Source organism: Periplaneta americana, chromosome 17 (assembly GCF_040183065.1).
Source record: "Periplaneta americana isolate PAMFEO1 chromosome 17, P.americana_PAMFEO1_priV1, whole genome shotgun sequence".
Taxonomy (NCBI): Eukaryota; Metazoa; Arthropoda; class Insecta; order Blattodea; family Blattidae; genus Periplaneta; species Periplaneta americana.
This window is the reverse complement of record NC_091133.1, coordinates 10,408,278-10,420,773: the sequence shown is the minus strand read 5'-3', so window position 1 is coordinate 10,420,773 and position 12,496 is coordinate 10,408,278. Positions and strand designations below refer to the sequence as shown.

The 12,496-nt window shown below is 36.2% G+C and overlaps 1 protein-coding gene and 1 long non-coding RNA gene across 2 annotated transcripts in view; one reads left to right on the top strand and one right to left on the bottom strand.

Moving 5' to 3' along the window:
- Window positions 1-7,111, top strand: part of LOC138693379 (zinc finger protein 664-like) — an 81,036-nt gene extending 73,925 nt beyond the window's left edge. The window contains exon 6 of the mRNA XM_069817302.1: window positions 5,746-7,111. Within this exon, the coding sequence (XP_069673403.1) occupies window positions 5,746-5,843 (98 nt within the window). The 3' untranslated portion in view covers window positions 5,844-7,111. The remainder of the gene's footprint in view (window positions 1-5,745) is intronic.
- LOC138693381 (uncharacterized) lies at window positions 5,712-7,242 on the bottom strand. Its single transcript, XR_011330296.1, has 3 exons — window positions 7,125-7,242; window positions 6,810-6,853; window positions 5,712-5,848 (listed from the first exon to the last, which is right to left on the bottom strand). It is a non-coding gene; the product is annotated as an uncharacterized lncRNA (long non-coding RNA).
- Between the last annotated feature and the right edge of the window lie 5,254 nt (window positions 7,243-12,496).

Sequence of the window (12,496 nt, the reverse complement as noted above, 5' to 3'; positions counted from 1 at the left end):
ATGCCAGTAAATCTACCGACATGAGCCTGTCACATTTAAGCACACTTAAATGCCATCGACCTGGCCCGGGATCGAACCCACAACCTATCACCTTATGTATACTGCATTTGTGTGCCTCGTTTTCCCGTGACAACGCTTTTTAGTTCTTTTAGCACTCTGATTATTATATTATTCATGTCTTTGTTATATTAAGAATTTTAGATAAGGGCGCAAATAACCATAGTAGCTAACACGCCCTTCTTAAATCATACTACTACTACTACTACTACTACTACTCATCATCATTATTATTATTTTTATTATTATTTATTATTATTATTATTATTATTATTATTATTATTATTATTATTATTATTGTTATTGTATGTGCTTTATTCACTTATTTTATAACTAAACATAATCTTGTTGATGAATAATTTTTCAGTTATTGATTCAGAACTGTCTGTGCTGACCTGCTGACTGCTCGTGTAAAGTGACTTTCAAGACTTTTATTCTAGAGTTATAAAATGGCATCAACCTCTTCACGTAGTTCGTCACACAAGTTAAGACAATAATTTTATGTCTCTCTTGTTGGCTACATCTCCAATCAAATCAACAGAGCCAAACTACCTTCAAACCGGCAAGTTTTAAGCGTTTTCTTCTACAATGTACAAGTTGTAAATCTTGCAACAAAGAGTAGTGTAGCACTGGTGGTTCAAGAAGTTTTAATTTTTTGGCATAGAGCATGAATCAGTACTAGAAAAAGTGACCACTCTGTTCATAAGTTATTCAAACTCTATGATGATTGGAAAGGTTTATATAAATATATGAGTAGAACTGCAGGCAAAGGAAAAGAAAATAGATTGGACGATCTCTTTGACATAATTCATTCAGAGCTTTGGGACAGATGAAAAATGAAGAGGATAAGAATTGTTAACGATAATTTTTCTTGGCAGCATTCCAAAGGACTGGATATCGTTTCATATACTAGGAGCTGGAAGTCATACTAGGTGAATGGCAACAGCAATTTTTGCATTCAAGATACACTTGTTTCAAGATCAATTTCAGGTATCTCATAAGGAGAAGAACTCTTTAAGAAGAATATGTATTTTTCTTGCTCGAGTGTAGGCTATGTTCGAGCCTGGTTTCTGTCATCAGAAGCAATTAAAGCACCTTATCATGATTTCCTATTCATGCGTGAACTGATAAATTATCAGGATACTGATCCAGAAATCAGTCTGCTGGAAATAAATTTTCCAACCATCTCTGATATTTAGTTCCCGAAACTGTGGTTCTATCCTTATTTTATGACTATGTTCCAACAGCGGTTAAAGCAAATATGGCTCAAGTTATACTGGAAGAAGAAAAAGAAAGAGAAGAAAATCAACCGAAGAGCTACATTCTGCAACAGAATGATTTTTCTTCCTTGATAAATATTGAGTTTCGTCTTTTGTAACTCCTGATACTAAAATTTTCTTCACGAGATTTTCTATCAGCACCGATTTCCTCAACAAAGACCCTTCAACTTGGAAGGATGGTCCTGTTTACAAAAGTGGAATTGAAAAACTTTAGAAGATAGTTGTTGTGAAGGACGTTGCAGAAAGAGAAGTCAAACTCATTCAGGATTACAATAATATTTTCACAAAAGATGAAACTGAAAAACAATTTGTTTTACAGATTGTTACCAGAGACTGTAAAAAATATCCATCTGCTACTAAATCCTCCCTTAGGAAAAAACAATGTTCAATTTTCGTTCATTTACTTAGTGTTTTCATTCCATGGAAATTATTATTGTAAATAAAAACGTGTTTCTCTCATAGAAGTTGTGTGCGTCACTATTATTGCACGTGGGTGCTCAATTATAAACTAATAATCTGTGATGCCACAGCCCTTGAAAGGCTCAGACAGACCAACTGGCTGTTGGCCTCACGTTCACATTTCTAATATTATACTCAACTGTAACAAAAAAAAAAACTGAAAGCGTGTTTGATCATGTTTTACCCAAGTTACAAGCTTGGAGGTGAAAGGTTGTTTACTTTTGTTAGGGCCCACTTTCATTCCATATCTTATGGTATAATAAATAGTTCTGCAACATGTAGAGACTGGGAAAACAATTTAATAAAATCATCCGAATCATACTCGTTCATTTTATAGGCAATCTTGCAGGTCGTATTTAAAATAACCTAGGAATATTAACATTTTCTTCAGTATATTTGCTAGGACTTATCATACCTATATGACAATTATGCTTAGGTTATTCTTTTGAGCTTTCCTACTAGGAATAGCTCAAGTGTTTTAAATTTAGCGTACGTAAGTTCTTCATTTTAGATTAAGTTACTATCACGTATTTGACAAAATACTAGGTTTTTCCACTTCAGTTTAACTGATTTACGCAAACGAAATTTGACAGCTGACGATTCCAACGTGACTTATCGCCACGTCCACTTTGTTTTGGGCGCATAAGTTGATGGCGGGCGGTCGTTCAATTTTCTTCAAATATGGCTGCGTAATGGCCATTCTATATTCTTCTCTTTCTAATTCGTTTGGTTTTGCAATCATTACTTTTCGGGTTGCTGTGTCAAGCCCGGTTGAGACGGTGCTTGTTTTCTTGCGTGTTTCCTTGCTGGGTAGCAAGCTGGATGCCGTGGAGGATATGACGCTGGTTGTTGTTGTCACGGAGCTGGCTCTTTTCACATTTCAAATTGGAAACTCATCTGCTGTTTCACCTGTTTCCAACATTCATGGTCAAAAATAAACTAAATCGTGAGTAGAAAACATCTTAAAGTCCTACATTAACAATAGTAAATGTCGTAATAAGGTAATTAAGCCATGAGTGCCAAGTAGCCAAAGTCCGATATTTAATTTCTTTGTCTTAGAAACTAAAATATATATATATAAAAAAAACAGGTTTAGTTGGAAAACAATGAACCTGGCGACATGGTTTCAGTGGTGATACTGGGTGGTATTAATAAAGATGAAGTTGAGTTTGCTTCAAATTTTGTGAGCTTCCTCCTTTTACTATTAATAAAGTTGAGGAAAATGAACTTGCTCATCAAGAGTTTCCTCCACCTTTGAGCAAGGATTCACCACGTAATAATTTCCTCGCATTACTTATTAATAAAACGAAGTTTTGCTTCTTGCTCTGAAGCATTTGCTTAAAAAAAACCTGAGGTACCTAAATAGATAACTCAAGCTTGTGGAGTGAAGCTGTTGTATAGAAATGGCTGAGTTTCATGGATATTAAATGGCCTCAAAAGTTTACAAGAAGCACAGAGATTCACTTTCCAGAGATAACAAAACTTTGTACCAATTTAATCAAGAAAATGGGAATTGGTTAACCGACTATTTCTTAGGTGACACAAATCAAACCAGAGGCAGTGCATTTAAATATTTCCTTAACAGATTTGCAGGGGCTAGTGCTGTTGGAACAATTACTGGTGGGATTAAAGGAACACAGAAAGTATTATAAGGAAAAGCGTGCAAGACTCTCTGAAAATTACTATCAAATCAGAGCTGATAACATACGGAATGTCGAATACCTCTTTATTTACAACTTACATACAAATGTAAATTACATGAAATTATCAGTTCAAGTATTATGTACCGTATTGGAATGAAATGGAATTTCGGGAGAGGGGCACTATGACTCAGCACTGTGATCTATCAAGGTCTATTGCACTGAGCCTCAAGCTAGGCACATTCCCAAACTCACACCGGCTGACTACACTAATACTGGTGACAGATTACAGTACTAATCGCGATCAGGGCCGATCGCGATTGCCGAAAATGTAGTGACACACTAGGTCATGCTTGGTCCTGTCTGGTGAACCATAGAGAAAGGAATTTCCTCTATGTTCGTACTGTCGATGTTTTGTTTTCCTCTTTGGCAGTAGCTGAAGTTTATCCTTCTTCTCAACGTCTGTTCATTGTTTTAGATTTTTGTGCTGTTTCCTGCAGTGTGTTATAGCAATTTATTTGTTAGAAGTGTTTGTGATGTTATATATATAATTATATTGGTACTATTTATGTTAGTTTATAATAAATAACATTATTAAAATGAACCCTAACCTCAACATCGTTGCAATGCAAACACAAATTAATAACCTCGAAACGGAATCAGCTAATATAAGATTTACTGCACATAAACAACGTTCAGCGGCGAAGTTGATGAGACGAAAATCTAAAAACTTTGGTTTACTATTACGTACTAGCAGAAGTAGAAATAGAAGAGTTTGGTGTCGAAACAATGATACTGCTCCTTGGTGGGAAAATGAAGTCCCAACTTACGACAATACGAAGTTCAAAGAAAACTTTAGAATGAGTAGGAACACATTTCAGTTCACTGTTGAAAATGTTCGCGAAATGGCAAGGCAGGACACACACCTGCGACGTACTATGTCGCTTGAAAAGAGAGTTGCTATTGCACCTTATAGTCTGTGCTCAACAAGGGAGTACAGAACAATAGGCAACCTGTTTGGAGTGGGAAGAACCACAGTCGGGGAAATAGTACTGGAGTTTTCGGAATATGTAGTCGAAAACCTGATGGGACACTACATCAATTTCTTCCCACCAACAAGAGAACAAGTGACGGAAGTTGTCGAAAGCTTTTAACACGACTGAGACTTTCCACAATGTATCGGAGCAATTGATGGCACCCACATTGAAGTAAGTCCACCAAAATAATTCGCAGTGGACTATTATAATTATGAGAACTGGTACTCTGTAGTACTGCTGGCAGTAGTAAATCACAGGCACCTTTTTGTTTATTTTAATTTGTTATTTAACGACGCTGTATCAACTACTAGGTTATTTAGCGTCGATGAGATTGGTGATAGCGAGATATTTGGCGAGATAAGGCCGAGGATTCGCCATAGATTACCTTGTATTCACATTAAGGCTGGGGAAAACCTCGGAAAAAACCCCAACCAGGTAATCAGCCCGAGCGGGAATCGAACCCGCGCCCGAACGCAACTTCAGACCGGCAGGCAAGCGCCTTAACCGACTGAGCCACGCCAGTGGCCACAGGTACCAGTTCATATATATCAATGTGGGCTCACCTGGCCGCAACAATGATGCTCACATATACAGAAATTCTAACTTCTATGCAGTTCATAATGAGAAAGATTTGTACGAGGAAATGGCAATTAATATTGAAGGAATGAAGATCCCAGTCCATATATTAGAAGATTCTTCCTTTCCTCTCCAGTCTTACCTCATGAAACCTTTCCCTCATGGAACTGGGGTTGAAGGACAAAAAAAAAAAATAATAATAATTTTCAATTGTCTAGAGCAAGACGTGTAATGGTGAATATGTTTGGAAGGCTTAAAAAGCGATTCCAAATAATAGGCAAACGCATGGAGCTTCATTTGGACAACGTGCCTACGGTAATTAAAGCTTGCTGCATTCTTCACAATATTTGTGAAGCACAAAACGACCACATTGAAACACAATGGACAGAAGCAACATCCCAGACCCAGCCAATACATAATACCATCACTGGAAATATAGATACAAGGGTTTAGGATGATAAGGATGGCTTTGGTACAGCATTTCTCAGGACAGTAATAAGGCAACTAATCATATTTACTTTGTGTATAGTGCACTTATTAATTCTGCTTGTAATTTGAGAGACACTGCGAACAAATCATTACTTTTTTGAAGAGCAGCAAGTGCTACAGCTTGATGTTCTTCTGCCTTTGTGTTGCTTCTTTTTATTTCTTTTAGCAATTCTTCCTGCACGTTTAATTTTTTTCTTCTCTTTCTAGTGTCCATCTGCGGAGAAGGAGAGGCACTAGATGTGGAAGCACCAAAGGATTGTGAATCTGCTGTTGCTGCTGATGACGACGAGGCAGAATCGGAATAAATTTTCTATGACAAAGAAAACATACTAGGCTATAAGAAATATTGCCAAGATAGGTCACATTATTATGTATTATGTAAATGCAATACAGGCAGTGTAAAAGTCCCAAAGCATTTCTCAGTCAGATGGCGGCCCATGTCCCATGCAGTTACTAGCATTCCTCTCCACAAAATCATGCCGCTCTTCATGTGTACAGTCGTGCTTGATTTCACTAGAGTAGGACAGTTGTGTTGTGCAATCATGACTGAGATTTCATTAGGGAGTATTGTAATGTTGTGTAATGGTGAGATATTAACTGCATTATTGTAAATTCATTTTGAAGACATACATCAAGTGCAGAAAGTTGTGTAGCAAAACAAGACAAGCATTTAAACTAAATTTCCTGGTATCCCAGTTTCAACACAAAAAACAATATTAAAGTTGCTGAATAACTTTAATAAAACAGGCCAATGTTACTTATATCCCACCCACTATAGAGACACAGGCCACTTTTACACATATTTAGTATAACTTGTTGCTTCTTTGACAGGTTAGGTTTGGTTAGTTTAGGTTTTTGTTATAGCCTACCTTGCATATACGATTATAGCGCAACATTGGCAGTGATAAAAGTGAAATATTCGTTCAGTGGGCGTTGGATACTCTACATTCATCATAAAACAGATTCTGTGACTGACCGGAAACGAAAACGTGATGTGCTTATAGAAGAAAAACTTGAAATAGGAGCTGTCTTTGGACATAGTCTTCGAAAATCTCCTTGCTGCCCTTGAGGTAAGTCTTCAAGATGAATATACAATAAATAAAGTGAAAACAAAATGCATGCAGGAAGAGCACCACACACTCATGGAAAGGAATGCCAGTGACTGCATGGGGCTCAGACCACCAACCTGCCAAACATGCTTCGGGACTTTCGAAGTGCCGCTTCTGTAGTAGTATACAAGTATGGTGTATTTAGTTTATAGATTGGCATACCTGTACATCTGTCATTTGGTGTAATGTGGTAGGCAAGTTCGTTTCTGAAAGAAGAAAAACATTAGAGTTCAGTTTATTATCAATGATTTATTACTGATGTTTTGTGTAAATTCATATGTGCTTACTAGATAATACTAATTATATTATTGTGAGTTCTTTTAATTTCATTTATTGTATCTCTTGGATCATATTATATCAGCAGTGTGCACTGAAGACTAAATAGGTACCGTATATGGATATTGAACTAACAGATTGTATATGAATACAGAATACAAAATGTTTGATTTTTGAGGCTAGAGAAATAAATATACTCACAAGGTAGGTCAGTATTTAAGATTTAAAGGATTCAGTACTATGTTTTCAGTCAAGGTTTTGAAAAAACCCAAAAGTAAAAAACATGTTATTAATTTGGAGAATTGAAATCACTTTTTAAGATGTTAAAAAGAAGAGGAAGAGACTAGTGATGTGCTTTGTGTGGAGTGTGGCATTCTGTGAGGCTTAAACATGGACATTACGACGAAGTGAAAATAAGAGACCAGAAGCATTTAAAATACGGATATGAAGAATAATGGAGCGTATGAAATGGACAGACAGAATAATAAATGAAGCTGTGTTGTAAAGAGTAGGTGAAAGAATAATGCTGAAACTGATCAGGAGAGGAAAAAGAAATAATTGGCTGGGTCACTGGCTGAGAAGAAACTGTCTACTAAAGTATGCACTGGAATGAATAGTGACCGGAAGAAAAGTTCGAGGCAGAAGAAGATATCAGATGATAGACAACTTTAAGATACACGAATCATATGTGGAGGTTAAGAGGAAGGCAGAAAGTAGTGAAGATTTCAGATTGTTGGGTTTGCATAGTAAGGCCTGCCTTTGGGCAGAAAACTATGAATTTTCATTCATTCATTCATAGTGTTCTGCCCTTGGGCAGGTCTTTCATTACAAACCCAGCATTCTTCAATCTTTCCTATTTCCTGTCGTCCTCTTTGTCTCCGCATATATGATCCATATATCTTAATGCCGTCTATCATCTGATATCTTCTTCTGCCCCGAACTCTTCTCTCGTTCACCATTCCTTCCAGTGCATCCTTAAGAAGGCAGTTTCCTTTCAGCCAGTGACCCAGCCAATTCCTTTTCCTCTCTCTGATAAGTTTCCGCATCATTCTTTCTTCACGCACTGTTTCCAACACAGTTTCGTTTTTTATTACGTCTGTCCATTTCACACGTCCCTTCCTTCTCCATATCCACATTTCAAGTGTTCATAGTCGGTTCTATCCACTTCGTCGTAATGTCCATGTTTCTGCCCCATGCAATACTACACTCCACACAAAGCACTTCACTATTTCCTTCCTTAGTTCTTTCTCCAGAGGTCCACAGAAGATGCTCCTTTTCCCATTAAAAGCTTCCTTTGCCATTGCTATTCTCCTTTTGACTTCTTGGCAGGAGCACTATAAATATATATATTCATAGCGTTCTGTCCAAGGGTAGGTCTTTCAATGCACATCCATCATTCTACAGTCTTTCCTATTTTCTGCTTTCCTCTTTGTCTCCTCTTATGATCCATATAATATATAATTTTTAAGAATGTAATAAATGGCATTTAACTGCTAATTCACACAATACTCAACTTGGATAGTCCATGTCTACATTCTTAATTTACATATCCTCAACGTTCAAGAACGTCATAAGGAATGTGTGCAGTACACAACACTTGGGAATGAGCTTATTATCATAAATAAAGACTTGCTACTACATCCATACAGTGAAATCTTGTTCTCCTTATCGGAATTATAATATACTTGTGCTGCGTATGTATATAGAGCAAATGTTTTTCGTACGCTAGTACCAGCTTTTGTAGATGTTAATATAATTCGCTTATCGCGATTACGTCATAATCAGGACTACGGAGTCCAGCTCGCTACTAAACGTGGCCCTACACGAGGTACTTTACAAGTGCACACAAAATAAATATGTTGCAGTATCAGTACTGCAGGCCACAATACAAAACTATTCCTTTCTAAGCAAGGGGAGAGTTATGTACAGTAAAAAGGTAAAGGTATCCCCGTAACATGCCATGAAAGCACTTGGGGGGGGGGGCATGGAGGTAGAGCCACATGCTTTCCATGACCTCGGCACTAGAATGAGGTGGTGTGGTCGGCACCACGCTCTGACCACCTTTTACCCCAGGGAAAGACCGGTACTCAATTTTATAGGAGGCTGAGCAGTGCTGCTCATCGGAGTTACTACTACCGCGGAGGAATCGGAGATTACGAATAAAGCTCTCCACCGGTGATCTCCGATAGTACCGTAGGTGGAACAGGGGACATACGGAGGGTTGCGGGGATTCGGAGCGAAGCGACAGTTAGCTCAGCGAATAGGGATTATAAAGAATGGACACTGAGCGAATTTTCCTGTGTTTTGTTTCTCTGTGCGCAGCGTTTAGTTCCACTTTCAAGTGCTAGAGGTTAGTGTAATCGAGCATACGCTAAGATAATAATTGAGAATAGAATTGAGACACAGGATCCAAACATCGCCTACCTTATTGCATAATCCAGTAACGCTTTGCTTCAAGTAAATTCAAGGCAACAGCTTTTCCTTATTTCTCAGTGACAAACTAGTTGTAATAATAATATTTTATATTTTAGATATAATAAATTATATTATAAAATAATATAATACATTATAAAATTAAGTATCGAATTCGTTTAATATTTGTATATAATATAATATAGGTAAATGGTTTTACTTCTCGTAAGAGTTTTGTTTTTCCATTTTCAGCGCTATCAAATCATTACATATTTTAATTGTTGTTACCCCAACAACAATTAAAGGAACTCCAGAGTCTAGACATTACAGTTAATGACGGATTTATTATTTTATGGATCCAATTTATTTTATTTGAGTACATAATGTACCTAGATGTATTGATTATATGTGTTATATTTCCGCTGTGTCGACTGCTAGCTGGTGTGATGTCATCGCCAACTGTAGGGAGAAAGCAGAATCTCACGCTTTAGCTGGCTTTGAAGGTCATTGAAATCAGTCCGGCTACATCAAAGGTACCGACGCGAAGTGTCCATTCTTTATAATCCCTATTCGCTGGTTAGCTCAAGGACGACCGGCGCGTACGGACTGACTGTAGTTGTGAGGGGAATAAAATGGCACCAAATCGGATATCCATCGCATGGAAATTCTTTAATTTAGTTGAAGGTAATAATAAAGTCGCACACTGTAAACTTTATGGGCGAGTTTACTCTAAGGGTGGTGGAACTTCGAATTTGTTAGACCATTTGAAGCGATCGCACAATCGCTAACTTGATGAAAACAATTACGCAAAACATTTGATACGATTTCTTTTTAAATTGTTTTAGTGCTATTGTTCCCAAAGGCTCACAGTCTATTGCGATTACCCCACACGATTTTTAAATATTATTTTTCTCCATATTTCTTTTTAAAATTCCATGTATTTGTCCGTTATATGTCTACTAACAATTTCAATTAACGATAACATAAGTAATTACTTTAATTTAAGTTGTAATTCACATTATTTATGTGGGGTGTTCTTGTTACCGCTCCCCCTCCCCCCATGGTAGTCTGTGTCATGACAATTCCAGGATATAAAATCCAAACTGTAGCTTAATTTTCTCCATGTCACTGTTTGCCTCCAAAATATTTTATTTTATGTTATTTATAATAATTTATATGTTATTAATATTATCATGATCTTCTGTTCGCAATTTTTTATATCTGTGTGTAAAGGTTTTTTTCTGAAAGTGATTCTGTTACAAATAATAAATCGTTTAGCCTGCTCGTTGTAGTATAGGTTGTGTTGAATTTCAACAAATAACTGAAATTAGATTAGTTTTTTTTTGTACTTGGTTATGTAACGACTCTGTATCAACTACTAGGTTATTTAGCGTCTATGAGATTGATGATAACGAAATGGTATTTGGCAAGATGAAATTTAGGATTCGCCATAATTACCTGACATTTGTTTTACGGTTGGGGAAAACTTCGAGAAAAATTTAACCGAACGGGAAAAAAACTCACACCCAAGTGCAACTCCGGGTCGGCACACAAGCACCTTAGCCAACTGAGCTATGATGGTGGCGATTTATTATTTTCATATATTTATACATTAATTCCTATTTTTCTATAAACGTTATTGAGTTGCTCATGGTTGGTGGTATGATATTATAATATTTAATTTCCAATAACTAACTGAAATGATTTCCAATTTATATTATAGTAATGTGATATTCATTGCTTGTAAATGTGTTTGCCACCATGTCAAAATTACGTAGCATTAAGAAGTTTGTCTTGGAAATGAGAGGCAATTTTAAATTTATTCTATATGTCACTTCATAGTGTCGCCAGTAACATATGTAAAGTCCATTAATTTTTGTGCCTGTTTCCAACAAAATGGAACGGGACTTTTGAACCATCATGAGTTTTTGAAAATAGGATGGTTATTTTATATTTTACATTTTTTTTAAGTCTATAATCAATAATACGTACATGAATTGTTTTTATTCGAAATGATTAACGAAGGTTGATGTATGATTTTGATTGGGGTAACTATATTACCTTTCCTTGGTAGTAGTAAGTTGTGAAAAACCTTGGTAGCAGAAGGATTAACTCATTCGTACTGCCTGTTTAATATTCTGAGAACATGTTTTTCAATTGAAACTGAACATTAAAAATAATTCTTTTTATATGATGGTGATGAAGTTATGAGATTTTCTGTTCTTCAGCTTGTAACACATAGTTCCTAACGTGTATGAAAATATTCACAGTTCTGCTTCTTGTAATTTTTTAGAAGAGAGACATTAAAAACAATGTTTTGAGGGCCTCCTAAAAAAAAAAAGTACTTTCAAAGAGTTCATTAATATAGCTGTACAGTACATCCAATCAGAATAAAGTTAATGTGGAATATGCAAGACACGCATTTTATTTTTTTTTTGGAAAATGTGGTCCTTATTGGTTAAGTAGTTTTCCAACATAAAATTTAAATGGTAACCTGTCTGTTTTGATCACTTCTGTCTTCAACCTTCTCTTCATGATATGAGATATTAAAACCAATATAGTTTTGTGACAGGAATTTTTATTACTTTGTTAGATTTTTTAATACATCCAGTAATGCATCCATAGTTTTCAATTTCTTTTCCTCCAATTCCTTCATCTCCTTCTATCTCTTTTCTTCCTTTTCTTCTTTCACAATATTTGTTTCATGTTTTTTTTTAGATTATTCTGAAACCACAACGGTTGTTCAGAGTCGCGAGCTCTTTTCTTGTGTAACGGTGAAGGAGAGGAAGAAGTTGATGGAGAAGAAGATGAAGAAATTGAAGATTGACTATTATTTCTTGGTGACAAATTGAAGATTGACTATTATTTCTTGGTGACAAATTGAAGATTGACTATTATTTCTTGGTGACAAATTGAAGATTGATTATTATTTCTTGGTGACAAATTGAAGATTGACTATTATTTCTTGGTGACAAATTAAAGATTGACTAATATTTCTTGGTGACAAATTGAAGATTGGCTATTATTTCTTGGTGACAGAGGTTGAGGACTACAACTGTTGGTGATGTATGAGGTGGGGGGTTGAGTGGTTACATCTTTTGCATACACTTCGTGTATAATATCAAACCACTCCCACCTCACACAGCCACTTCCAGATTTCG